This window comes from Mustela lutreola, chromosome 9, assembly GCF_030435805.1.
Source record: "Mustela lutreola isolate mMusLut2 chromosome 9, mMusLut2.pri, whole genome shotgun sequence".
Lineage (NCBI taxonomy): Eukaryota > Metazoa > Chordata > Mammalia > Carnivora > Mustelidae > Mustela > Mustela lutreola.
In genome coordinates, this window is record NC_081298.1 from 72206529 (window position 1) to 72230923 (window position 24395).

Here is a 24395-nt window from a genome sequence, read left to right on the forward strand (position 1 = left end):
AATACTATATCCAGATCCTTAAAGATGAATTCTTAATGCTTACATTTTAGGTCAGGGGGATGTTTTTTCAAATATATATCTTTATCAGATTAAAAAGGTGTTATCTTCATCCTGACATTTTAAGTTCGGATCTAAAACTGCATCAACTGATTTATCTTTACATTTTTTTAGCCTATTGAGTCTATAATAAAGTATTAGTGATATTTAAAATAGTTGATTTCTATGATTGATTTCTTTTGCATGTTCTCAGTGGTATGTTCAGAGCAGGAAAAGACCTTGGATACCATCTAGTTCACAGATTACCAGTCTTTATCATTTTCAAAGACCCTCAAGAACACAATTTTATTAGGTACTGGTTCAGAGACTTTTTTTAAAGGTGTGTTTCCTAATCTGTACAAATCCAAAGTATATATGTAAAAATATGTTTACATTTTGTAATTGAATCAGTGCTTTTAAAATTTGAATGCAAGATGCTTTCTCCATTTCATTTTTTAAAAAAATTTAAAGAGGGCCTGGCTGGCTTTGTTGGTACAGCATGTGACTCTTGATCCTCAGGATCGTGAGTTCAAACCCCATATGGCCATGGAGCCTACCTTTAAATAATACTAATAAATAAAATATATGTATTTTTTTTAAAGATTCTAAGTCACGGCGCCTGGGTGGCTCAGTGGGTTAAAGCCTTGGCCTTCGGCTCAGGTTATGATCCCAGGGTCCTGGTATTGAGCCCCACATTGGGCTCTCTCCTCAGCAGGGAGCCTGTTTCCCCCTCTCTCTCTCTGCCTGCCTCTCTGTCTACTCATGATCTCTGTCTGTTAAATAAATAAATAAAATCTTCAAAAATAAATAAATAAATAAAGATTTAGTCATCTCTGTACCCAACATGGGACGCAGACTCATGACCTGACATCAAGAGTCCCATGCTCTTCTGACTGAGCCAGCCAAGTGCCCCCCTCCCATTTGATTTTGATCCAGATTTTAATCAACAATCCATAGTTTTAAAATATTTAGATTCGTATTGTAGAAAAATAAATTTTATCATGATCATACTGATAAAAACCTTCAGGAACTTTGGACACCTAAATGATAGTGTGTATAATCCAGGTGCGGGATTTCAAATTGAAAATTTGTTCTTTTTTTAAAAATTATATTTATTTATTTGACAGAAAGATCACAGGTAGGCAGAGAGGCAGGCAGAGAGAGAGGAGGGGAAGCAGGCTCCCTGATGAGCAGAGAGAGCCAGATGTAGGGCTCAATCCCAGGACCCTGGGATCACGACCTGAGCCGAAGGCAGAGGCTTTAACCCACTGAGCCACCCAGGCACCCTGAAAATCTGTTCTAATAAATTTATTTTTAGATCTGATCAAATGTCCTGAAAATAATTGGAAAAAACAGGGAGGATACTTTATAGAAAATGAGATAAGAATAATTAGAATATATTGTTATAAACAGTTTTTCTAAGAGAACATTTTGTTAATGAAATTGGTCAAGGTTGGGTAATGTTTGTTTGTTAGTAAAATTTTAAGTATGTTCAACAGTTCTGAAAATTTTTCTTTATTTTTTTTAAGGCTTCCCCAGGCAATCTTTCGCAGTTCGAAGACATTCTCTTTGGTAACAATGATATGTCAGCTTCCATTGGTGTTGTGGGTATTAAAATGTCTACAGTTGATGGCCAAAGACAGGTTGGAGTTGGGTATGTTGACTCCATACAGAGGAAGCTAGGACTTTGTGAGTTCCCTGATAATGATCAGTTCTCCAACTTGGAGGCTCTCCTGATTCAGATTGGACCAAAGGAATGTGTTCTACCAGGAGGAGAGACTGCTGGAGACATGGGAAAACTGAGGCAGGTAAGGGAATCAAGTTAGTGATGGAGGAGAATCTAAGCCTATGAAAGACTCATTAACATAACAAACACCTTTATTTAAAGAAAAAAAATAATTCAGAACTCAACTTTTTTTTTATCTAAGTACAGTAAGGTATTTTCAGGATAATCTTGATGTTTATCTTTCACAGAAACTTTCTATCTTTGAGGACACCATGGGTTTATCAAATAAGTAAGATGTAAAGCTTCAGGGTTATTTTTTGATAGTTCAAGTGGAACTTTTAGTCTCTTTTACTGAGTCTTTTTTAAAAATTCTGATTGTATTGTTTGGGTAAGTGTATGCTTTATTTAGGTATCTTTTTTCTTTTTGTGGGCTTCAAATGCCATAGGAACTGCTTGGGAAAGAGTAAAACTATGATGGGCATTGTTAGCATAGGTTAGTATTTAAGCAACTTTCCACAATTACTTATTTTGTTTAGAGTTTTTACTGTTGAAACTATTTTTTGAAAGCTTTATGTGAAAATAATTTTAAATTGTCATGGAAACATAGATTTTAAAAATACATGTTTATAAATTACCAGTATCTTTCACATTATATAAAAACTTAATGTGGGCTAATAATTGGTTAAGGTGTTGTTACTGTAATTATGGTATATAGTTTTTTCTTATTTTTAAAAAAATCCTTTTCTTGGGGCGCCTGGGTGGCTCAGTGGGTTAAAGCCTCTGCCTTCGGCTCAGGTCATGATCCCAGGGTCCTGGGATCGAGTCCTACATTGGGCTCTCTGCTCATCAGGGAGCCTGCTTCCTCCCCTCTCTCTGCCTGCCTCTCTGCCTACTTGTGATCTCTGTCTGTCAAATAAATAAATAAAATATTTTTTAAAAAATCCTTTACTTGAAGTAATTTAAATTATTTCTTGTAAAATAGGTTATTCAGAGAGGAGGAATTCTGATCACAGAAAGAAAAAGAGCTGACTTTTTGACAAAAGATATCTATCAGGACCTCAACCGGTTGTTGAAAGGCAAAAAGGGAGAGCAGGTGAATAGTGCTGTCTTGCCAGAAATGGAGAATCAGGTATGTGGATTAAAATACAAATTTACTCTTACATATAAATTGTATAAATTATAATCATGACTTTTATTTATTTTTTTTTTTTTTAAAGATTTTATTTATTTATTTGTCAGAGAGAGAGCGAGCGAGAGCGAGCACAGGCAGACAGAGTGGAAGGCAGAGTCAGAGGGAGAAGCAGGCTCCCTGTGGAGCAAGGAGCCTGATGTAGGACTCGATCCCAGGACGCTGGGATCATGACCTGAGCCGAAGGCAGCTGCTTAACCAACTGAGCCACCCAGGCGTCCCTATAATCATGACTTTTAGAAGGCTACTTGTTTCATCTCTCTCAAAGTCTAAACTATGGATCATTGATACTAAGTTTATTTTTACCGTGAGGAAGCTTGTGAAAAACTTAAGGAAATTACTAGAAAAATTAAAACAGTCTTAAATATAATCACATTATATTTATACACATATGTCTTTGGGGACAAGAAAGAGTTTTATTGATTTCACAGGAAAGAGCCTGATCCTGTCTCTTACATGGACGAGATAGTATAGTGATTGTAGGAGGGAAAAGAGACCTATCGCAGCATTATAATGTACAAGTTCTGGGTTCTTTAATTATAATTACTTCACTTTTTTGAGAGGCAGTTTCATTGTTTGTTAAATAGATAATCTTAAAGGATTGTTACGAAGATGAGGAAATAATAAGGGTGAAAGTAAATATAGTATGTAGTGCATAATATTACATTTAAACAGGCTAAAAGAATAGCACTAGTTATGTATGTTTAGTGGTAAAAATGAATATGGAAATAATGTAATTTCTTAGAGAATTTTCAGTGGTTGAAGTGTTTCTTTGTTCATATCTTTGGGGTGGGTATGGTTTGAGATGTACTCTTATGTATTTAAAAATACTTTGGACGCTCTTACATGATAATTTGGTGGATCCCTGATAAGTAAAATGAAAAATTCTATTGTATGCTTTAAAAAGAACAAGCTTGGGACCTGGGTGGCTCAGTGGGTTAACCCCCTGCCTTCGGCTAAGGTCATGATCTCAGAGTCCTGGGATAAAGCCCTGAATCAGGCGCTCTGCTCAGCAGGGAGCCTGCTTCCCCCCTCTCTCTCTGCCTGCCTCTCTGCCTACTTGTGATCTTTCTCTCTGTCAAATAAAATCTTTTAAAAAAAGAATAAATAGGGGCGCCTGGGTGGCTCAGTGGGTTGAGCCGCTGCCTTCGGCTCGGGTCATGATCTCAGGGTCCTGGGATCGAGTCCCGCGTCGGGCTCTCTGCTCAGTGAGGAGCCTGCTTCCTCCTCTCTCTCTCTCTCTCTGCCTGCCTCTCAGTGTACTTGTAATTTCTCTCTGTCAAATAAATAAATAAAAAATCTTTAAGAAAAAAAAAAAAAAAAAAAAGAATAAATAAAAGAACAAGCTTTATGACTTAGAATTCTGAAAGTAGAGTTAGAACTAGAATGAACTTGGACTATTAATGATACGGGATTTTGTGGTAATTTACTGTTGTGTAATAGTTTGATTCTTATAAACTTAAGTAATTATTTGAATGTTTGTGTGTGTGGCAAAATCAAAAGCCAGTATGTATAAGTAGTAATACTGGTATTAGAAACTTACTTCTTGAAAATATAAAGAAACTCCTAGGGTTACTAACAAGTGTTTTTATCTGTGTGGTGACATTGCAGGAAATTCTGACAGTCTTAGGCATTTGCTGGAGTTTGGTAAGGACACATAGATGACTGTTTTCGATTAGGGAAAATAAATTACAATTCACAATCTAATACCAAGTATATTTTACTTAATTATTATTTTTTAATTTTTTAAAAAAGATTTTACTTATTTATTTGACAGATCACAAGTAGGCAGAGAGGCAGGCAGAGAGAGAGATGGGGTGGGAAGCAGGCTCCCCGCTGAGCAGAGAGCCTGATCTGATGTGGAACTCGATCCCAGGACCCTGAGATTATGACTTGAGCCAAAGGCAGAGGCCACCCACTGAGCCACCCAGACGCCCCATTTTATTATTTTTAAAGATTTTATTTATTTATTTGGGACAGAGAGAGAACAAATGGGGGAGGGGCAGAGGGTAAGGGAGAAACAGAATCCCCACTGAGCTGGGAGCCCAGTGAGATGCAGTGTGCTGGGTGATGTGATGTGGGGTGCAATGCGGGGCTCCATCCCAGGACCCTGAGATCATGACCTGAGCTGATGGCAGATGCTTAACTGACTGAGCCACCTAGGTGCCCTTAAGTATACTTTAATATGTAGGATTTGTCTTTGGGCTATCAGTTTAATGTCCTGAAACTTCTTATGTTACAGTAATAACAGACAGTTTATTATACTTATTTATTTACTTTCAAAAGATTTCATTTATTTAGAGAAGGGGTGCTCTGATGGGGAGAGGGGCAGATAGAAAGGCAGAATCTCAGCAGACTCCACGCCGAGTGTAGAACCCCATGTAGAACCCCACTGAGCCCAATCTCAGGACCCTGAGATCATGATCTGAGCCAAAATTAAGAGTCAGGCATTTAAACTGACTGAACCACCCAGGTACCCTGAAACTTCCTATTAAATACACGTGTAGGAAAATGCATATATCGTAAGTGTATAAATGAGATTATCATAAATTGCAAATACTCAAATAATCAGTGTCCATGAGACAAGATAGTACCAGTACCTCAGTGACCTTTTTATGCTTCCTTCTAGTCATTACCCTACCAAGGATAACCCTGGTTCTCAACTCTTACAGCACAGATTTGTTTGGCCTGTTTTTAATAGTCTATATTAATGGAATCATGTAGTTTGTAGCCTTTTGTGCTGGTTTTCTTTTGTTTAGTATTATGTTTATGAGATTTATCCATTGTCATGTGTCTCTGGATTGTTGGTGCTTATATGCTTTTTTGTGCAGTATACCATAGGGGTGAACTTACCACACTTGGTAAACATTTGAGTCATTTCTGCTTTCGGGTATTGTAAATAGTGCTACTGTTAAAGTAAATTTTCACTTTCTAAAAGTCGTTTTCTAATCTTAAGCGAGATTTATTTAAACTCTTCTCGTTTTCTTGATTTAGATTGGGAAGGAAGACCAAGGAAAATGATCATGTTTAGAATTTATTTCCATTTTGCCTTCTTTTTTTTAATCTCTAGGATTCTAGTGATAGAATCTTTTATTTTAAATTCTTAATCTTAGGTTGCAGCTTCATCATTGTCTGCAGTAATCAAGTTTTTAGATCTCCTATCAGATGAATCGAACTTCGGACAGTTTGAACTGACTATGTTTGACTTCAGCCAGTACATGAAGTTGGATATTGCAGCAGTCAGAGCCCTTAACCTTTTCCAGGTAAAACAAACAAACAAAACACATGGATTAAAAATATTGAGTGGTAGGGGTGCCCGAGTGGCTCAGTGGGTTAATTAAGCCTCTGCCTTCACTTTGGTTTGTGATCTCAGGGTCCTGGGATCCAGCCCCACATTGAGCTCTCTGCTCAGCGGGGAGTCTGCTTCTCCCTCTCTCTCTGCCTGCCTCTCTGCCTACTTGTGATCTCTGTCAGGTAAATAAACAAAATGTTAAAAAAAAAAAATTTTTTTTTTGATGGTTATAAGATGTTTCCTTTGTTGTATACTGAAGAATACTGTTAAGGAACTTAAATATTTTAAAATATTATAGTTAGATAAGCAGTTTTTAAAATTTTGCTAGTTGCCACCTGTATAAGTAGTATTTGTCCTGGGTTTATGACTGGTTTTATCACAGCAGTTTTTTAAAAATTACAGTTTAAGAAGTTTATGTCTAGAACTGTAGTATTATTAAGTGGTTTTGGTTTATGGAAAATACACTACAGAAAATATAGATTAATGGTTGAAAATTTGATTTTAGGAAGAGGGTTTTTTTGTTTTTTAGAAAAAATGTTTATTTCTTTGCTTTGCTTTAATAGCCACCAGAAAGACTTCCATTTCCTTTCATGGACCCTGTGTGCCAGTTATTTTGGCTGTCAACATACGGCCGTGTCAACACATGTGAATATGTATCATGCATTTATACACACATAAATACATTTTAAAGCACTGTGAGACATAGGCGTTCCACCCAACTGGGGGCCTCTAACGTGCCATGTTCAAGTGATCACTGGTTTGTTTAATCCAAGACTTTCAACGGGCTTTTTCTGGCCTTTAGTCCCAGTTCCCCAGAGATGGGTTAGAATGACAAAATGGGACTTTGTTTTTTAAGATTTTTATTTATTTACATGAGAGAGAGCACACGAGCATGAGCACAAGCAGGGCAGAGGGAGAAGCACAAAGAATTTCTAGCAGATTGCCCGCTGAGCAGGGGGCCTGATGCAGGACTCGGTCCCAGGACCCTGAGATCATGACCTGAGCTGAAGGTAGACACATAACTGACTGCGCCACCCAGGCGTCCCAAAATGGGACAGTATTTAAAGTGAGGTCACCATACTTTGGAGGTCATAAAAGAATGGAAATGGGATGTGCTAGGTTAAACAAGGGATGGCATCTGAGAAGCTACTGCTTTGACTATATGGATTCAAAATACTCAGGTGCTGCAGTATAGACTGACATCCAGCCTGACAGTGACCCAGCTGAGGAAGAGGAACCTTTGTGCAAATTTCTCATTTAGTATTTGAAGAATACTAGTGTTCTTATTTCTAAAATTCTTTAATTCTTTTTCACGGCACAGTAAGGTTTTTACTAATGGGCACGCCATTCTTCCTGCTTTGTTTTTTGTTTGCTAGGGTTCTCTTGAAGATACTACTGGCTCTCAGTCTCTGGCTGCACTGCTGAATAAATGCAAAACCCCTCAGGGACAAAGACTGGTCAACCAGTGGATTAAGCAGCCTCTGCTGGATAAGAACAGAATAGAAGAGAGGTATATTTCTCATGTATGCTCCTATAAGCTTTAAGTAACTTCTAATTACTCCAGGATTATGCCACTTACTCTAATATGCAAATTTGCTCCTATATTTTAGCATCCGACTGCGCAGAGACCTACCTACGTAGTAGTACAGTAGTAATGACTCAGATTGATAGAATAAATTAGTTTATTAATTACTGTTTTTTCCACTATAAAAAAAATAAGGTTTTATTATGAAGATGGATGGATAGTGTTTCAAACCATGAACTTGGGAGCCTGGGTATCTTGGTTCAAATTATGGCTCTCCCAGTTATTAGCTGTGTCATCTTGAGTAAGTTACTTAACCTTAGTGTTGTAGTTTTTCCTTTTAAAATGACAATAATAACCTCTTAATAGGGTTGTTACAAAGACTAGATGATTTAATATAGATACATTAAGTACTTTGAAGAAGGTCTAGTACATAGGAAGCACTTACTCTTAATTATTTTAGAAACTATTTAAGGGTGCCTACGCATGTATTTCCGAAAATCTTAAAATTCAGGAAATGAAAGAAAAAGTTTTATAATCCTGCCACCTGAATATGATTAGCATTTGGGTATATTTTATTTTTATCTTTAGTTCTAGATAGGAGTTTTAAGATTTTTCAGTGAAGTATAATGTCCATAAGAGCACAAATCCTAAGTGTGCAGCTTAGTGGATTTTCACAAAGTGAGCAACACTTTGGTGTAACAACAGATCAAGAAACAACATGACTATGTCCCTAGTAACTCTCCTGGATTCTCCTGCTAGTTACTATCCCTCCTCATTTCAGAAGCGATTAATGTCCTTCAAACATTATGGATTAGTTTTGCCTGTTTTTGAACTTTATTTTCATTTTACTTATTTATTTTTAAGATTTTAAGAGAGAGAGTGCATGTGGGTGGGGGAGGGGCAGAGGGAGAAGGGAAAGATCATCCAAAGCAAACTGCAGTAAGCATAGAGCTGGACACCGGGTTCCATCTCAAGACCCTGAAATATGATCTGAGCTTGAAACCAAGAGTTGGGTATTTAGCCAACTGAGCTGCCCAGGTCCGCCATGAACTTTATATAAATGGAATCATTTTATTTATTTTTTTTTTTAAGATTTTATTTATTTGAGAGAGAGACAGTGAGAGAGAACATGAGTGAGGAGAAGGTCAGAGGGAGAAGCAGACTCCCCATGGAGCCAAGAGCCCAATGTGGGACTCGATCCTGGGACTCCAGGATCATGACCTGAGCCGAAGGCAGTCATCCAACCAACTGAGCCACCCAGGTGCCCCAAATGGAATCATTTTATATGGCGGACTCTTACATTAGTCCTTTTTTTTAAGGTCATAGTTGTAGGGGTGCCTAGATGGCTCAGTCAGTTAAAGGTCGGGTCATAATCTCATAGGCCGTAGGATTGAGTCCCGCTTCGGGTTCTGGCATTGGGTTTCTGGCTCAGTGGAGAATCTCCTTGAGGATTCTCTCCCTCTGCCTTTCCCCCAACTTGTGTGCACATGTTCTCTATCTCTCTCTCTCTAAAATGAATACATAAATATTTTTAAAAAAATCATAAATCCTAATATAGTTTGTTTTTTTTTTTTAAGATTTTATTTATTTATTTGACAGACAAAGATCACAAGTAGGCAGAGAGGCAGGCAGAGAGAGAGGAGGAAGCAGGCTCCCACTGAGCAGAGAGCCTGATTCGGGGCTTGATCCCAGGACCCTGGGATCATGACCTGAGCCAAAGGCAGAGGCTTAACCCACTGAGCCACCCAGGCACCCCCAATATAGTTTGTGCCCCAGTTTTTCCCACTTCTGCTTATATTATCATAAACATTTTTTACCATTGCTGTTTTATCTTCATATTCAATGTTTTTAATTTTTAATTACATTATATTTTATTGACGAGATGTACTTTATTTTACCTTTCTCAGTACTTAGGCTATTTTTTTTTTTTTTTTTTTAATTTATTTGTCAGAGAGAGAGCACACGAGCAGGGGAGCAGCAGGCAGAGGGAGAAGCAGGCTTCCCACTGAGCAAAGGCTTGATCCCAGAACCCTGGGATCATGACCTGAGTTGAAGGCAGAAGCTTAACTGAGCCACCCAGGCATCCCTGGGCTCTTTCTAATGGTCTTATTTTGTACCTAATGTTTTCCATTTGGTAAATTAAATTGCATTGCCAGAATTGGCAGAAGATTTATTTTTATGGCTGTCATGTCAAATCATTCAAGAATTTGTTGAATACCTACTGAATATTGATGATACACGAAAGCACAATGATCTCTTCAGTATTTGCGTCGTTTCAAGGCAAACATAAAGTAGTTGGTCGGTGTTTTTTAAGACACCTTGCACATAACTACTAAGCTCATTTTGTTAATCCTGTGCATTCTGAAGAGGCTTACAATAAAAATAACTCAGGTTAGTGATTGTGGGAGTGCTGGTATTTTATTGAAAATGCAGAATTTGAGATGTTAAGATGACTTTCTGAAGTCAGGTTTGTTGGGGAAGAAGAGTTGGATTTAGTAATTTAATATTAAATAGGAAGGATTAGATATTTGCAAGTCACCAAGGTGGTTTACAATTTTTAATTTTAATTACCTGTGAATAAGTAATAACATTTAGATGTATTTAGATGTGTCAAAATTCAAACAGGACAGAGGGATTTACAGTGATAATTCTCCTATTCTTATCCTCCAGTTCCCTGGGACCTCTTCTCAGAGCCTCTCTGTTGTACAGCTCCAGGGACACATTTCTTTTTCCTTAAATATTTTAATTATTAGGAAGAGAGCAAGCAAGCTCGAGTTGGGGAAGGGGCAAAGGGAAAGAGACTAGCAGACACCTTGCTGAGCAGGGAACCCAACATGGGTCTTGATCCTAGGACACTGGGATCATGACCAGAGCCCAAGTCACAAGTCATGCTCAACCCACTGAGGCACCCAGATGCCCCAGGGACACATTTCTTATTGTACCCTTTGCCACCATTGCCCTGGGAGCAGCCAGTCTATTTTTTTTTTTTTTTTTTTTTAAGAAAATTTAACACTGAAGCTCTAGGTCATTGGTTATATTTTTTACTTTGGTTTTATGGGAACAGAACAAGTGTCAGTGGTCCCCTTCTGGCTTAACAACTAGAGCACGTATGCATTTAGAATCTTCTGATACCTGGGATGAAAATAACAAATTACTTAGTAAGATAGCAAAATTAAGGGTTTTTTAAGAGGGTAAATAAAGGGTTTTTTCCCCACAGACATTGCAGTACTTCCAAAATCTGGTAGTCTAAAAAGACTTCTTAATAAGAAATAACACTTGTGAGGAGAGCTTTGTGAATCAATATGATCTGCTGTTCTGAACCTGTGAGATGAGAAGACCTACTTTCTCCTCTTTATCTTGGTGAGAATTTTTTTGTTTGCCAGTAGGAAAGCCCTTGGTTTTCAAGACTAAATGCTGAAATTCCACATAGTAGATAGAGAAAGTTACACTCCTCATTCAGGTGCTTGTTTGAACAGTCTCCTTGTTTTATCTCCCTTTCTCCACTCTGCCTGCTCTGCTACCTCAAGTTTATACTTTCCAGGGGCATCGGGGCAAATCTCCTTTCTCCCTCTTCAAGCATTTAGGATTGATCTTTTATCAGGATAACAGTGAAATAATGTTTTCTGTTTCTTACTATCATTATTTAGGGGTGATTTGCAGAAGAGTAAATAGTGGGAATCTGTAAGTGAAGAGTTAATTTACTTATATTTTTTAAGTGAACTCTAGTGCCAACATTGGGCTCGAACTCATGACCCTGAGATCAGGAGTTCCACACTGTACTGACTGAGCCAGCCAGGCAGTCAAGAGTTAATTTTAAATTATGTTGCTATGGGTGAATTCTGTTAAGGAGAGCAAAAATTTCTCTTTATTCTGTTTTCATTAGAGCAGAGGTAGATGTGACTAGATCTTTGAGTTTGGTGTATACATTTATAAAGGATAGTAGCTCAGTTGATAGCTTTAGGAATAATGATGAAAATGGGATTACTCTTAGATTATTGTCAAGCTATTAGAAGGTGGAGGGTGATAAGACTGGTATCTACTTTGTGCCTGGCATTTTGCAAGCATCTCAGATTCATCTGTAACTTGGTGGAGACTGGATTTAAAGGCAAGCTGGCCTGACTACAGAGCCCATCATGTGCTTAATTGCTGCACTGTATTTATTACTCCTGTCGGTGATCCTTAATTTGATCCAAATTGGACTCTATTTTTTTTTTCTTTTAAGATTTTATTTATTTATTTGACAGAGAGCGATCACAAGTAGGCAGAGAGGCAGGCAGAGAGAGAGAGAGAGAGAGAGAGGAAGCAGGCTCCCCGCCGAGTAGAGAGCCCGATGTGGGACTCGATTCCGGGACCCTGAGATCATGACCTGAGCCGAAGGCAGCGCCCTAACCCACTGAGCCACACAGGCGCCCCATGGACTCTATTTTTTTTTTAATGTAAAAACATTTTTAATGTGAAGAGGCATAAAATTTCTTTTACAACTTGTCATATATCTGTCATGTAACGTCAGATGCACCTGTAATCCCCTAAGATAAATAGGATTCTTTTTTTTTTTTAAGATTTTTTTTTTTTTTAAGATTTTATTTATTTATTTGACAGACAGAGTCTATCACAAGTAGGCAGAGAGGCAGGCAGAGAGAGAGAGGGGAGGAAGCAGGCTCCCCGCCGAACAGAAAGCCCGATGCGGGGCTCGATCCCGGAACCCCAGGACCATGAACCGAGCCGAAGGCAGAGGCTTTAACCCACTGAGCCACCCAGGCGCCCCTTTTTTTAAGATATTTTATTTATTTATTTGATAGAGAGATCACAAGTAGGCAGAGAGGTAGGCAGAGAAAGGAACAAGCAAGCTCCCTGCTGGGCAGAGAGCCTGATGCGGGGCTCGATTCCAGGACCCTGAGATCATGACCTGAGCCGAAGGCAGAGGTTTAACCCACTGAGCCACCCAGTTGTCCCCAGAAAAGGGTAGTTCTTAACTTGTGGCCCCGTCTATGCTTTCAGGCAGTGTGGGATCTAACAGGAAAATTGTTGAGGCTGGAATTTAAAACAAAAACTTTTGGTTCAGATGGTACAGAAGCCCTCAAGAACAGCAGAATCAGAATATCCAGAAGGGGGCGCCTGGGTGGCTCAGTGGGTTAAGCCTCTGCCTTTGGCTCAGGTCATGATCTCAGGGTCCTGGGATCGAGTCCCGCATCGGGCTCTCTGCTCAGCGGGGAGCCTGCTTCCTCCTCTCTCTCTCTGCCTGCCTCTCTGCCTACTTGTAATCTCTCTCTGTCAAATAAATAAATAAAGAATATCCAGAAGGCAGTGCTGCAGTCCACCTCATGAGCAAGGGGTTTTCTTCTTGGCATCCAAGTCCTTTTTAATTTCTTCTAGTTTTTAAGCCAGGTCTGGTATGTCATAGTTCTGAGCAGATACATTGCAGTCACATTGCCAAGAGTAAATCCAAGCAGGAACTGCAGCATGGTGTTGGTGAGGAGAGGCATGAAGAGCAGCTGCAGTTTGGTGGGCTGGTCCGAGCCTGCCTCTCCCAGATTGGACTTCAATATCAGAAATGGAACATATTATTTTGGCTTTTATTTAAGTGATATCCACAGAATGGCTTTATCTATTGTCATGCTCCTATTTCCATTCACTAAAACCTATTTGCACTGAGACTACAGATACTTTTTATTTTTAGCTAGTGGCTTAAATACTTTTGTCTTCAGTGAGAATGGTAAGTTATTACCTTTCAGGAGTGAGTATCTATGTATTTCCTTTTTTTTTTTTTTTTTGTACTTCAGCAAACAATCAGCTTAGAAATTAGAAGAACTCAGTCCACCCTTTGCTTCATTGCTTCTAAGAGAGCAAGATGGGTCACTTTCCTGGAGTCCTTTAAAAAAAACAAAAACAGATTGGCAAGGGGCATCTGGCTGGCTTAGTCAGTAGGGTGTGCAACTCTTGATCTCAGGGTCATGAGTTCAAGCCCTGTGTTGGGGGTAGAGTTTACTTTAAAAAAGGGGGGGGGCTCTTGGGTGGCTCAGTGGGTTAAAGCCTCTGCCTTTGGCTTAGGTCATGATCCCAGGGTCCTGGGATGGAGCCCTGCATCAGGCTCTCTGTGCAGCAGGGAGCCTGCTTCCTCCTCTCTCTCTGCCTGCTTGTCTGTCAAATAAATAAATAAATAATCTTAAAGAGAAAAAAAGAAAGAAAAGAAATTCAGCCAGGATTCTTGTCCTTCCCTCATCAGCATAAACTGGCATGATCTGATCCAGAAATAGGGCCTCAAAGGAAAAGAAATAGGGCCTTAATATGTGCCACTAGTGTTTGTTAGTGCATGAAGAATATGGGCTTCATTAAGTTGGTCTATGTGAACTTCCTTGAATGGGTCATCCCAAGAGACCTACCTTACTAATTACAGATGTCCAAGATACCTACCCTACGCTACCTCTTTGTATATAAAACAAAAATACTTAAAAATCAAAAATCTGTTCATATTACTATTTTTTTCTCTTATTTTCTGATCTGTTCCAAGAATCCTCATATTTGCATATATGCTAGGACTACTGCTCTTAGTCTTCTAGGTTTTTGTTTTTCTGTCTTTCTATAGATTTTTATGAAGTCTTGAAATTTTTAAAGTTCGAATTCTCTAAAGAACATTGAATATATGGTAGCCTGTGAGATAGTGCACTCATGAAATTGTTGATGAAATAATTTGTATATGTTGAATTTGGTATTCTTAGTGTCTTGTAGTTTACAATTGAATTACTTCTTTTTGTATAAAAATTGTTTTTAAAGATTTTATTGGTTTTAGAGAGAGTGGACATGCTGGGGAGCCGGGCAGAGGGAGGAGAGAGAATCGCCCAAAAGACCCCACACTGAACACAGAGCCAGCATGGGGCTTGATACCATGACCCATGAGATCATAACCTGAGCCAAAACCAGGAATTGGATGCTTAACGAACTGAGACATCCAGGCACCCCTGTGTTTATATAAAATTTAATACAATTAATATAGCGGCCTTTTTTTTTTTTTTTTTAGATTTTATTCATTTATTTTAGACAGTACAAGCAGAGGGAGAGAGAATCTCAAGCACACTCTGCACTGAGAATGGGGCCCAACTTGGAGTTCATGACCTGAGCTGAAATCAAGAGTTGGACACTTAACTGACTGAGCCACCCAGGCACCCCTCATATAGCAGATTTAATAGAAACATAAGTCTCTAAATAAAAGTATGGCTCCTGTAAATTTAGATAAATAGTGGTGGTGCTTATATGATAGAATATCATGGTTTTGAGGCAGTGGTGTACTCTTAGGGTACCTATACCTAGGTTATATTATTTTTTTGTGCAAGGATCTCTTTTTTTTTTTTTTTTTTTTTTTAAGACTTTTTTTTTTTTTGAAGATTTTATTTATTTACTTGACAGAGACAGTGAGAGAGGGAACACAAACAGGGAGTGGAAGAGGGATAAGCAGGCTACTCGCTGAGCAGGGAACCTGATGTGGGGCTCGGTCCCAGGGTCTTAGGTCATGACCTGAGCCAAAGGCAGCTGCTTAACTGGCTGAGCCACCCAGGTGCCCTTGTGCAAGCATATCTTTAGTTAATGGTCCATATTTTGTAGAGATAGTGGTCTGGGCGTAATACAGTGAGTATATTTCTTTATAAAAGTGAAGTGTTGCTATAATTGAGGAAGAACAGGAAGGCTTGAATGCCACTGCTTCCCCACCATTATTTTCTCTGCTTCTAAATCAAGTTCAGTGGCAACCCTTTATTCTGGTCCTGGGCTGATCTGCTTGGCACTTTGAAGTTCATTTTCTTTCCTGTCTGGCATGTGCCACAAGGCAGCTGCTTTTCCAGTGCTTTCATAAGGACCATAGAATTTCTTGTGCTCCATTAGTCCTTTGTCATACCTGGCCTTTCTCCTTAGCTGTCTTTCTCAGTTAAGAGTTGCTGACTTTCATTGCTACCTGGCTCTTTTTTTTCCTTTCCTCTGACCAGATTTATTAAATCTGGACCTGCTGCTTTAAAACATGATCCTTTCTTACTAATGTTTTGATAAGTCAGTTCATCGAGGATAAAAAAGCAGCTTATTCTAGAATTAATAGGAAAGGGCTCAGTGCACACTAAAGAAATGGCCTAACTACTGGAATTGTAATAGTTCTATAAGATAATTAACATCAGTAGGATGGAGCCCCTGTGACCGGTCTGCTGGAGAACTGATATGAGATGTCAGAAGAACATTTTGTGTACTGCCCTTAGGATGCTGTCATGTTTCTGGATCAGACTTTTCCCATTATCTGAGGTTAGCTTAGCTGCTTGTCAGGCTAGAATCACCCCAGCATGCTCATGAGGGGACCCATGGGAGCCTAGATTAAGTCCTTGTGAGTCTGTGCACAGGCGTCCGATGATGGATTCTTCCTTGTGTCCTCCAAGTGCTGCAAGGTGGCATCGGTTCCACCTGTGGTCCCCTTTTCTGCCCCAGGCCCAGAGTGTGTCTCCTCTTATTTTTTTTACATGACAAATTACAGTGCCGAATCCAAAATTTTTCACTTTTCTGGAAAACCTTCAGCTTACTTCTGCCTCTAAGCAGATCATTTCCTTCTTAATCCTTATAATCTCAAAATGTATCTGTATTTTCAGTCTTATTCCCTGGCTCTTTGTCAGAAGAAGAAACAGTGCTTTTTCCTTTCCAAAGCCACCTTTTCATTTTACCTTTTTTTTTTTTTAAGTAGAGAGCATGCTAGCTTTTTTATTTTTTTTTAAAGATTTTATTTATTTATTTGACAGAGACACAGCAAGAGAGGGAACACAAGCAGGGGGAGCGGGAGTGGGAGAGGGAGAAGCAGGCTTCTGGTTGAGCAGGGAGCCCAAAGCAGGGCTTGATCTCAGGACCCTGGGATCGTGACCTAGCCTGAAGGCAGCCGCTTAACCGACTGAGCCACCCAGGCGCCCCCTTCATTTTACCTTTGGACATAGTTTTTTCCTGTTCTTTCTCTGCTTCAGTTTTCCAGTGCATCCTGTTTTACTTTTCTCACTGCTGTGGCCTCCTATCCCAAGTAGTCCCCCTAAGTCCTATCTCTCTAAATCCCAACTGTTCAAAATATAGGCCAATAAAATGCCCCAAAGTGAAGTTTTCTCACTCCCATAGGAATCCTTGATTTCTTACCCATAGCGCATTTCATTACATTTTGTATCTCACTTGTTAAACAGCCTGAACTGTAAGATGGAGCATGTCCTTCTCCAACTAGATTGAATAATTCTTAAAAGCATGTTCCTCTCTTTATATCTTGCTATGCTCTTTTTCTTTTAATCTTCTCAGGCCTAGCAGAAAACACATCAGACATGCAAGAACAGGTAAGAGACTCAGAAATTTATGATGTAGTCTTTTAAGGACCACATTTGTTCTCAGCCATATAAATATGCTGTTGTGCAACTCTAGTCAGCTATTCTTACAATAAGAGATCAGAAATGCTAGTTTTTTTTTTTTTAAAGATTTTTTATTTGTTTATTTGACAGACAGAGATTACAAGTAGACAGAGAAGCAGGCAGAGAGACAGAGAGGGAAGCAGGCTCCCTGCTGAGCAGAGAGCCCGATGCGGGACTCGATCCCAGGACCCTGGGATCATGACCTGAGCCGAAGGCAGCGGCTTAACCCACTGAACCACCCAGGCGCCCAGAAATGCTAGTTTTGAAAAAAAAATTTTTTTTTAATTATTAGAGAGTGTCATGCATGGGTCAGGGGAGGGGCAAAGGGAGAGAATCTGTCAAGCAGACCCCACGCTGAGCACAGAGCCCCACAACCTATGAAATCATGACCTGAGCTGAAAAACAAGAGTCAGACGCTTAACTGACCAAGCCACCCAGGCATCCCTCTAAGAAAGGACCAGAATGTGGGTTTTTTAGAGTACCAGAACTTTCTTGATTTATTCTGTTTGAATTTTAGTTTATTTTTAAAGATTTTATTTATATATTTGACAGACAGAGATCATAAGCAGGCAGAGAGGCAGGCAGAGAGGAGGAAGCAGGCTCCCCGCTGAGCAGAGAGCCCAACATGGGGCTTGATCCCAGGACCCTGGGATCATGACCTGAGCCGAAGGCAGAGGCTTTAACCCACTGAGCCACCCAGGCGCCCCTATTCTGTTTGAATTTTAGAGATGAATTGACCCTTAAAAATTTCTTATTCTAGTCAGTTTGCAAACCATTGTGTCAAATTTTGTACAGCTGAGTAATTTTATTGAGTAGGATTGACAGGTATATTGTGTTATGCCAGCAGCAACTTTGGAGCTTCTCAGATTCTGATTCAAGAGTGGCATTATCATAGAAACAGCAGAGTAGTCCTTTTTAAAAACTTACTAGCCAGTACATAAACTGACACTGTAATTATTTCTGAAATGGCATACTGAACAGTCTTGTGAAACTGGCAATTTATTGAGCTTTTTTAAAAAATTGAGTTTTTTTTTTTTTTTAAAGATTTTATTTATTTATTTGACAGAGAGAAATCACAAGTAGATGGAGAGGCAGGCAGAGGGTGGGGGGAAGCAGGCTCCCTGCTGAGCAGAGAGCCCGATGCGGGACTTGATCCCAGGACCCCGAGATCATGACCTGAGCCGAAGGCAGTGGCTTAACCCACTGAGCCACCCAGGCGCCCCTAAAAATTGAGCTTTTAATGATACCTGGACCAAAGATTGAGGGGTTGTGTAGATTGCCTTATACTGTATGTTTTAGAAGCTGTTTTATTCCCTTGCTGTCTTACTTCCAACAGTTCTACTGGAACTGTATGCTTTTGAATGGTATTGATTATTTTTTAAGAACACAGAGTTTGCTTTAAGTATTTCTTTGGGGAAGGGGACGTGACACTTCTACTTAAGTAAGAGAAACAGTTTTACATTCCAGAGGTCTTTTTTTCTTTCTTTCTTTTTTTTTTAATATGTCTATCATGCCATGAATTCATAGGGAATGGGTTCCAGCAGCTTGGGCTCTTTTCTGTTTGTGCTTAAAAAGTGTGCTTCTCTGCGTGGAGCAGGCTGGTATATCATTTGGACCCTGGTACCTCTCTCTCGGCTTCCTTTTTCTCTGATGATTCTCCTTCACAGGTTTGGGAAACCAAGTGCTTAATATACTCAGTACGTATGCTAATTCTCTTGGCAAGAATCTTTCCCTTAACTTGTTTGCAACAATGCTAACAGCATGCTGAATAACACTGTAGACTCTTCGAGTTTTGTCATGGTAATATTTGTGGGGTGTTAACTTTCGAACCCCGCCATTCCCCTGATGTCTATACAGTGTCATTCATCATCTTGCTTGTAGATGTGCCTGTCTGTGGCCAAAGGACCACATGTTATCCAAAGGCCTAGAGAATATAGTGTGTGTCCCTCTCTCTTTGTGTTGGTCATTTTGGTGGATTACAGGGCTGAAAGATGGTGTTGATGACTTAGGACCTATTCCCTGGTCAGTTTGAGAGGAAACAGTGATATAATAGTTGAAATAGGGAAGAAGCATGCAAAGATTCCTTTTTTTTTTAAAGATTTATTTATTAGCGCAAGTATAAGTGGAGGTTAGGGAGGGGCAGAGGGAGAGAGAGAATCTCAAGCAGACTCCCTGCTGAGTGTGGAGCCCCATGAGGGGCTCAGTCCTACGATGCTGAGATCATGACCTGAACTGAAACCATGGGTTATACACCTAACCGACTGAGCCACCCAAGGACCCCTGGAAGATTCTTTTTTTTTTTTTTTTTAAATTCACTTTTAAATTTTGTTAAATAAACATATAATGTATTTTTTCCCCAGGGGTACATGTCTGTGAATTGCCAGGTCTACACATTTCACAGCACCCACCATAGCACACACCCTCCATAACCCCACCACCCCCCCTGGAAGATTCTTCTCTGTGGATTCTTAAATTTACCTGGGAGTGGCTTAAGGATATGGAAATTGTAGGAAAAGAAGGGAAAAAAAAGAAAGATCAGGGGTTGGTCAGCCAACCATCAGGATTCTTTCATCCTTTCCTCAACCCATTGTGTCACTTTCCCCACTTCCTCGTGAGAACTCAAGGATTTCTTGTGATTGTTAGGACTCAGATTTTATCAAACTGTTGGTGCCTGAGGAGCTTGTAGAAATTTCACCTCCAGGAATATTTTATTATCTACCCCCAAGTGACTTCCATGCTGGTGATCTTGAATCAGACTTAGAGATGCCCAGTTAGAGCCAGAGGCTTAGGTAGGAACCCTCGAATTTGCTTTATTGGGTTATGGGACTTGACTGCATCTGTCTGCTCAAGTTCTGTTTTGTTGTTTAAATCTACAGTACAAGCCATGGGCGTGTTTTCTGGAGCAGTCAGTGCCTGAAGTGTTCTAGATGTTTCTTCGTAGCCCCAGGAGCTGGTACACATTATAATACCAGCTTGGTAGCAGATTTCTCCCCTCTAATTTGACATTTGCCACGGTGCTTATATCTGCTGCCAGCTGCCCAGAAATTATCTTGACATTTCTTTTTTTTAATCTTGACATTTCTATAGAATTTTAGTTACTTTTCTCTTTCCATCTTTTAAAAAGTGGATTTTTATTCAAGTTCCTTGAAGCTTTGGTTCTCAACCTGGGGTAAGGGGACATGTGGCAGTGCCTGGAGACATTTTGGGTTGTCACCAGGTTGTCATGTAGAATTCGGAGAAACTGTTAAAGAGCTTGGAATTGTTTAACCTAAATGTCAGTATTTTTGAGGTTCAGAAATCTTGTCAATGTGATTACTTGGTGGGGGCAGCATAGTTTTCCCCTCCTATAATATGCTGGGTTAACATTTTGGTGATGGAGGAGTTGTAAATGCTGATGGAGAGGTCAGTAAACAGTTGAGAAACTTAGAAAGCCGATTCCTTTCCTTGTGTGATTTAAGGGTTAATTTACTGCTCTTCTAGTTTACAGATATAAGGAAATGGTTGTTCATACATAGCCTTCTGAACCTAAGACCATTTGCTATGCTCATGGTGATTTCCTTGCCCTTTTTTTTTTTTTAAAGTAGGTTCCATATCCAAGGTGTGGCTCAAACTCATGACCCCAAGATCAAGAGTTGAATGCTGTACCAACTGAGACAGCCAGGCACCCCCACCCTACCTTTGATTACTAAAACTTACTTTGCAGTTAATGTGTGTATGTGTTTGTGTTACTGCCTTATAACATATACAGTGTAGCTTTTCACACTGAGAGTTGTGACCCAGTAGTAGGTTATGAAATTAGTCTAGTGGGTGAAAACTAGCATTTTTTTGATAAGTTAAATATGTGAGAAAAATAACAGTACAGGGGCGCCTGGGTAGCTCAGTGGGTTAAAGCCTCTGCCTTCGGCTCTGGTCATGTCCCATGGTCCTGGGATCGAGCCCCATATCAGGCTCTCTGCTCATCAGGGAGCCTGCTTCCCCTTCTCTCTCTGCCTGCCTCTCTGCTTACTTGTGATCTCTGTCTGTCAAATAAATAAATAAAATCTTAAAAAAAAAAAAAGACAAATAACAGTATATTACTTATAGTAAGAGTAATAAGTATTATTTGTGAAGCCTATTTTAGTTATATATTGTAGGGAAGGAAAATCTCTTTTTTCCTACTACCCTCAGGTTCTCTGGCTGGGGCCCTGTGAATTAGAGACTGACAAAAGACAGTAAGAGAAAAACAAACTGAAGTTTATGCTTATACATGGGAGCACTCAGAGATGATGAGAAGAATTTGGGCATATATAGCATCTTAGCAAAGGATCAATAAATTTTCAGAGACAAGACAAAGGACAAGGATTTTGAGTTCCTAGGGCTGCAAATTTTGGGGAGCTAATGGTAGCTAAAAGCTAAAATTTGTTGTGTAGATTCCTCTGGTACCATTTCCAGGCTGATAAGAGTTCAGAGTTGTGGTTAATTTTTGTCCTTTCTGGTAAAGAGAGAAGGGAGAGGACATCTGTAAGTTTATATCCTGCTTTTGGGCAAACAGGGAAAAGGCAGAGGGCTTTTTCTTTTTGCTGCTTAATTGTTGTCACCTCAGCTCTAAAGTGGCAAGTTTTGAGGTGTTGTATTATGCCTCCTACAATATCTACATGCATGTGCTGTCATGATGTAAAAACATTTTTTTTTCCTGCATTCTCCCCACCCCAAAACATTTCTTGCTGTGAGATACAAGTAAGAAAATGGAAAGCTGTGGATTCCAATTAAATGCAAAAAGACAATATGAGCTGCATACTTTATAGGTCTTAGAACAGGCCAAGATTTTATATATTGACTTTAGGGAAGCAATAAACTTATTTCAGTTTTTTATTTATTTTTATTTTATTTTATTTATTTTTTTTTTTTAGATTTTATTTATTTATTTGACAGAGAGAAATCACAAGTAGGCAGAGAGGCAGGCAGAGAGAGGGGAGGAAGCAGGCTCCCCGCCGAGCAGAGAGCCCGATGCGGGACTCGATCCCAGGACCCTGAGATCATGACCTGAGCCGAAGGCAGCGGCCTAACCACTGAGCCACCCAGGCGCCCTATTTCAGTTTTTTAATTAGAAATTTTTGGCTTTGTACTGTCATAAGGTAATTTTAGAATGCATTCTGAAAATTTATAAGACCTTCTGATAGAATAAGTATTAGATTTGGCAACATTCTTGAATTGTAATTGTTTTATTGAAGATCATTGTTTACATGTGCACTAATGTGTCAGTAACAACAGTGTCTCAATAATAAAATTCTTTGGTTTAAGAAAAGGCAATTTGATGAAAGGCAAATGAAATTGGGTATGTATTAGTATCTTCTGATATTATTTAATGTTAGTTTGGTTATTAACTGATCAGAAACTGCTTTCATCACAGTATTTGGAGCTTTTCATCCTCTCTAAGAAGCTTAGATCTCAGGATAGATTCCAGGCTTCCTGCGTGGAATTTTTTAGTTCATTTTGTTGATTCTTATGTACCTAGTAGACAGATGTTAATATTAAACTGAAATATTTAAGATTAATTCCAGTGCAATTTATTTCAGACTGAATTTAGTGGAGGCTTTTGTAGAAGATGCAGAATTGAGGCAGAGTTTACAAGAAGATTTACTTCGTCGATTCCCAGATCTTAACCGACTTGCCAAGAAATTTCAGAGACAAGCAGCAAACTTACAAGATTGTTACCGACTGTATCAGGGTATAAATCAACTCCCTAACGTTATCCGGGCTCTGGAAAAATATGAAGGTAACAATGATTTTGTTTTTGTTTTCCTTCACTCTCAATATACTTAGCAAATGTGCTGTCCTTCTAAAGTTGGGTTTGTATTGACCTATAGCTATGTTGCAGAAGTTGGAATCATAAGACAACATTGCATTTTTGCTTTTTAGTAGTGAATATTGGGGTAACTAGATTTATTGCATTAGCAGTGGCAGTTGAACAGGGTTCAGTTGCTAAAGACTCTCAGGACCCAAAACAACATTGCTCTTAAATCTATAGTTTATGAAAGGAGAAAGGTACAGTCTAGCAGCAACACCAGAGGAAGTATAATGCATCACAGCCAAAGTCTCACAGCAGTGGGCCAGGGAGGTCTGGGGGCACTAGCTCCTATTGTTCTTCCCTTTTTTTTTTTTTTCCCCAAGATTTTATTTGAGAGAGAGGGAGAGAGAATAGAGAGCATAAGCAGGGAGGAGAGGAAGAAGCAGGGTCTCTGCTGAGCAAGGAGGCCATGTAGGGCTCGAGCCTAGGACTTTGAGATCACAGCCCACACTTGAAGGCAGCTGCTTAACCAGCCTAGCCACCCAGGTGCCCTGAGACAGGGTTTTGGTGATCTAACGGTTGACATCAAAGTGAAGTTACCAGAGTAAAATATGAAAAGTCACACAGTAGTCAATCAATATGGTATTGGTGGGTAAAACCAGCTTTCTCTTACAAGCGTTTTTAACTTTGTGAACGTAAGTACTAAATTACTTGTTGCAGAAAGTTACATGAAATTATATGTCTAATACATAAAGCATTTTAAGTTTCAGACTTAAAAATCACCATCCCTTAGAACTGTTAAACCTTTCAGTATTGTGAGAAAGCTTTTTCTGCAGACAGACTTAAAAAACTCAACTCTGTGATCACAGGATATAAATAAGCATAGATTTTTTTTTTTTTTTTAAAGATTTTATTTATTTATTTGACAGACAGAGATCACAAGTAGGCAGAGAAGCAGGCAGAGAGAGATGAGGAAGCAGGCTACCCGCTGAGCAGAGAGCCCGATGCGGGGCTCGATCCCATGACCCTGGGATCATGACCTGAGCCGAAGGCAGAGGCTTTAACCCACTGAGCCACCCAGGCGCCCCAATAAGCATAGATTTAATTTTAATTTTATGGATAGCCTTTTCACTTAATTATCTAGCAAAGCATGAAAGATGCCTTAAGCACTTACCTTAAGTACCAGTGTATAAAGAGTATTCCCATTCTAGTAGCCAAGGCTCCTCTTTAGACTGATGACACTTAAAAGCCCTTGCATTTTGTTCCACCAAAGTGGAATTAAAGAAAATGGGTCTTACCCTATGCCCACATTTCTTTAGTGTGGCTTAGGCTGCCATTTACCCTCCCTGTGCTTCAGTTTCCTCATCCAATAAAAGAAGATCTTCTACTCTGGTCCTTTTCTGATTCCATGTGCTCTGGCTCCATTCCAGCAGGATCAACTGGGAACCCAAGGGGAGTG

General features: G+C 39.5%; 1 protein-coding gene and 2 pseudogenes across 1 annotated transcript in view; 1 reads left to right on the forward strand and 2 right to left on the reverse strand.

Moving 5' to 3' along the window:
- Positions 1-24395, forward strand: part of MSH2 (mutS homolog 2) — a 78770-nt gene that overhangs the window by 12046 nt on the left and 42329 nt on the right. The window contains exons 3-7 of the mRNA XM_059134742.1: positions 1566-1844; positions 2745-2891; positions 6065-6214; positions 7620-7753; positions 22725-22924. Coding sequence (XP_058990725.1) covers positions 1566-1844; positions 2745-2891; positions 6065-6214; positions 7620-7753; positions 22725-22924 — 910 coding nt within the window. The remainder of the gene's footprint in view (positions 1-1565; positions 1845-2744; positions 2892-6064; positions 6215-7619; positions 7754-22724; positions 22925-24395) is intronic.
- On the reverse strand, positions 13088-13291 carry LOC131808589 (short transmembrane mitochondrial protein 1-like; annotated as a pseudogene).
- LOC131807694 (ragulator complex protein LAMTOR5-like) lies at positions 15973-16913 on the reverse strand (annotated as a pseudogene).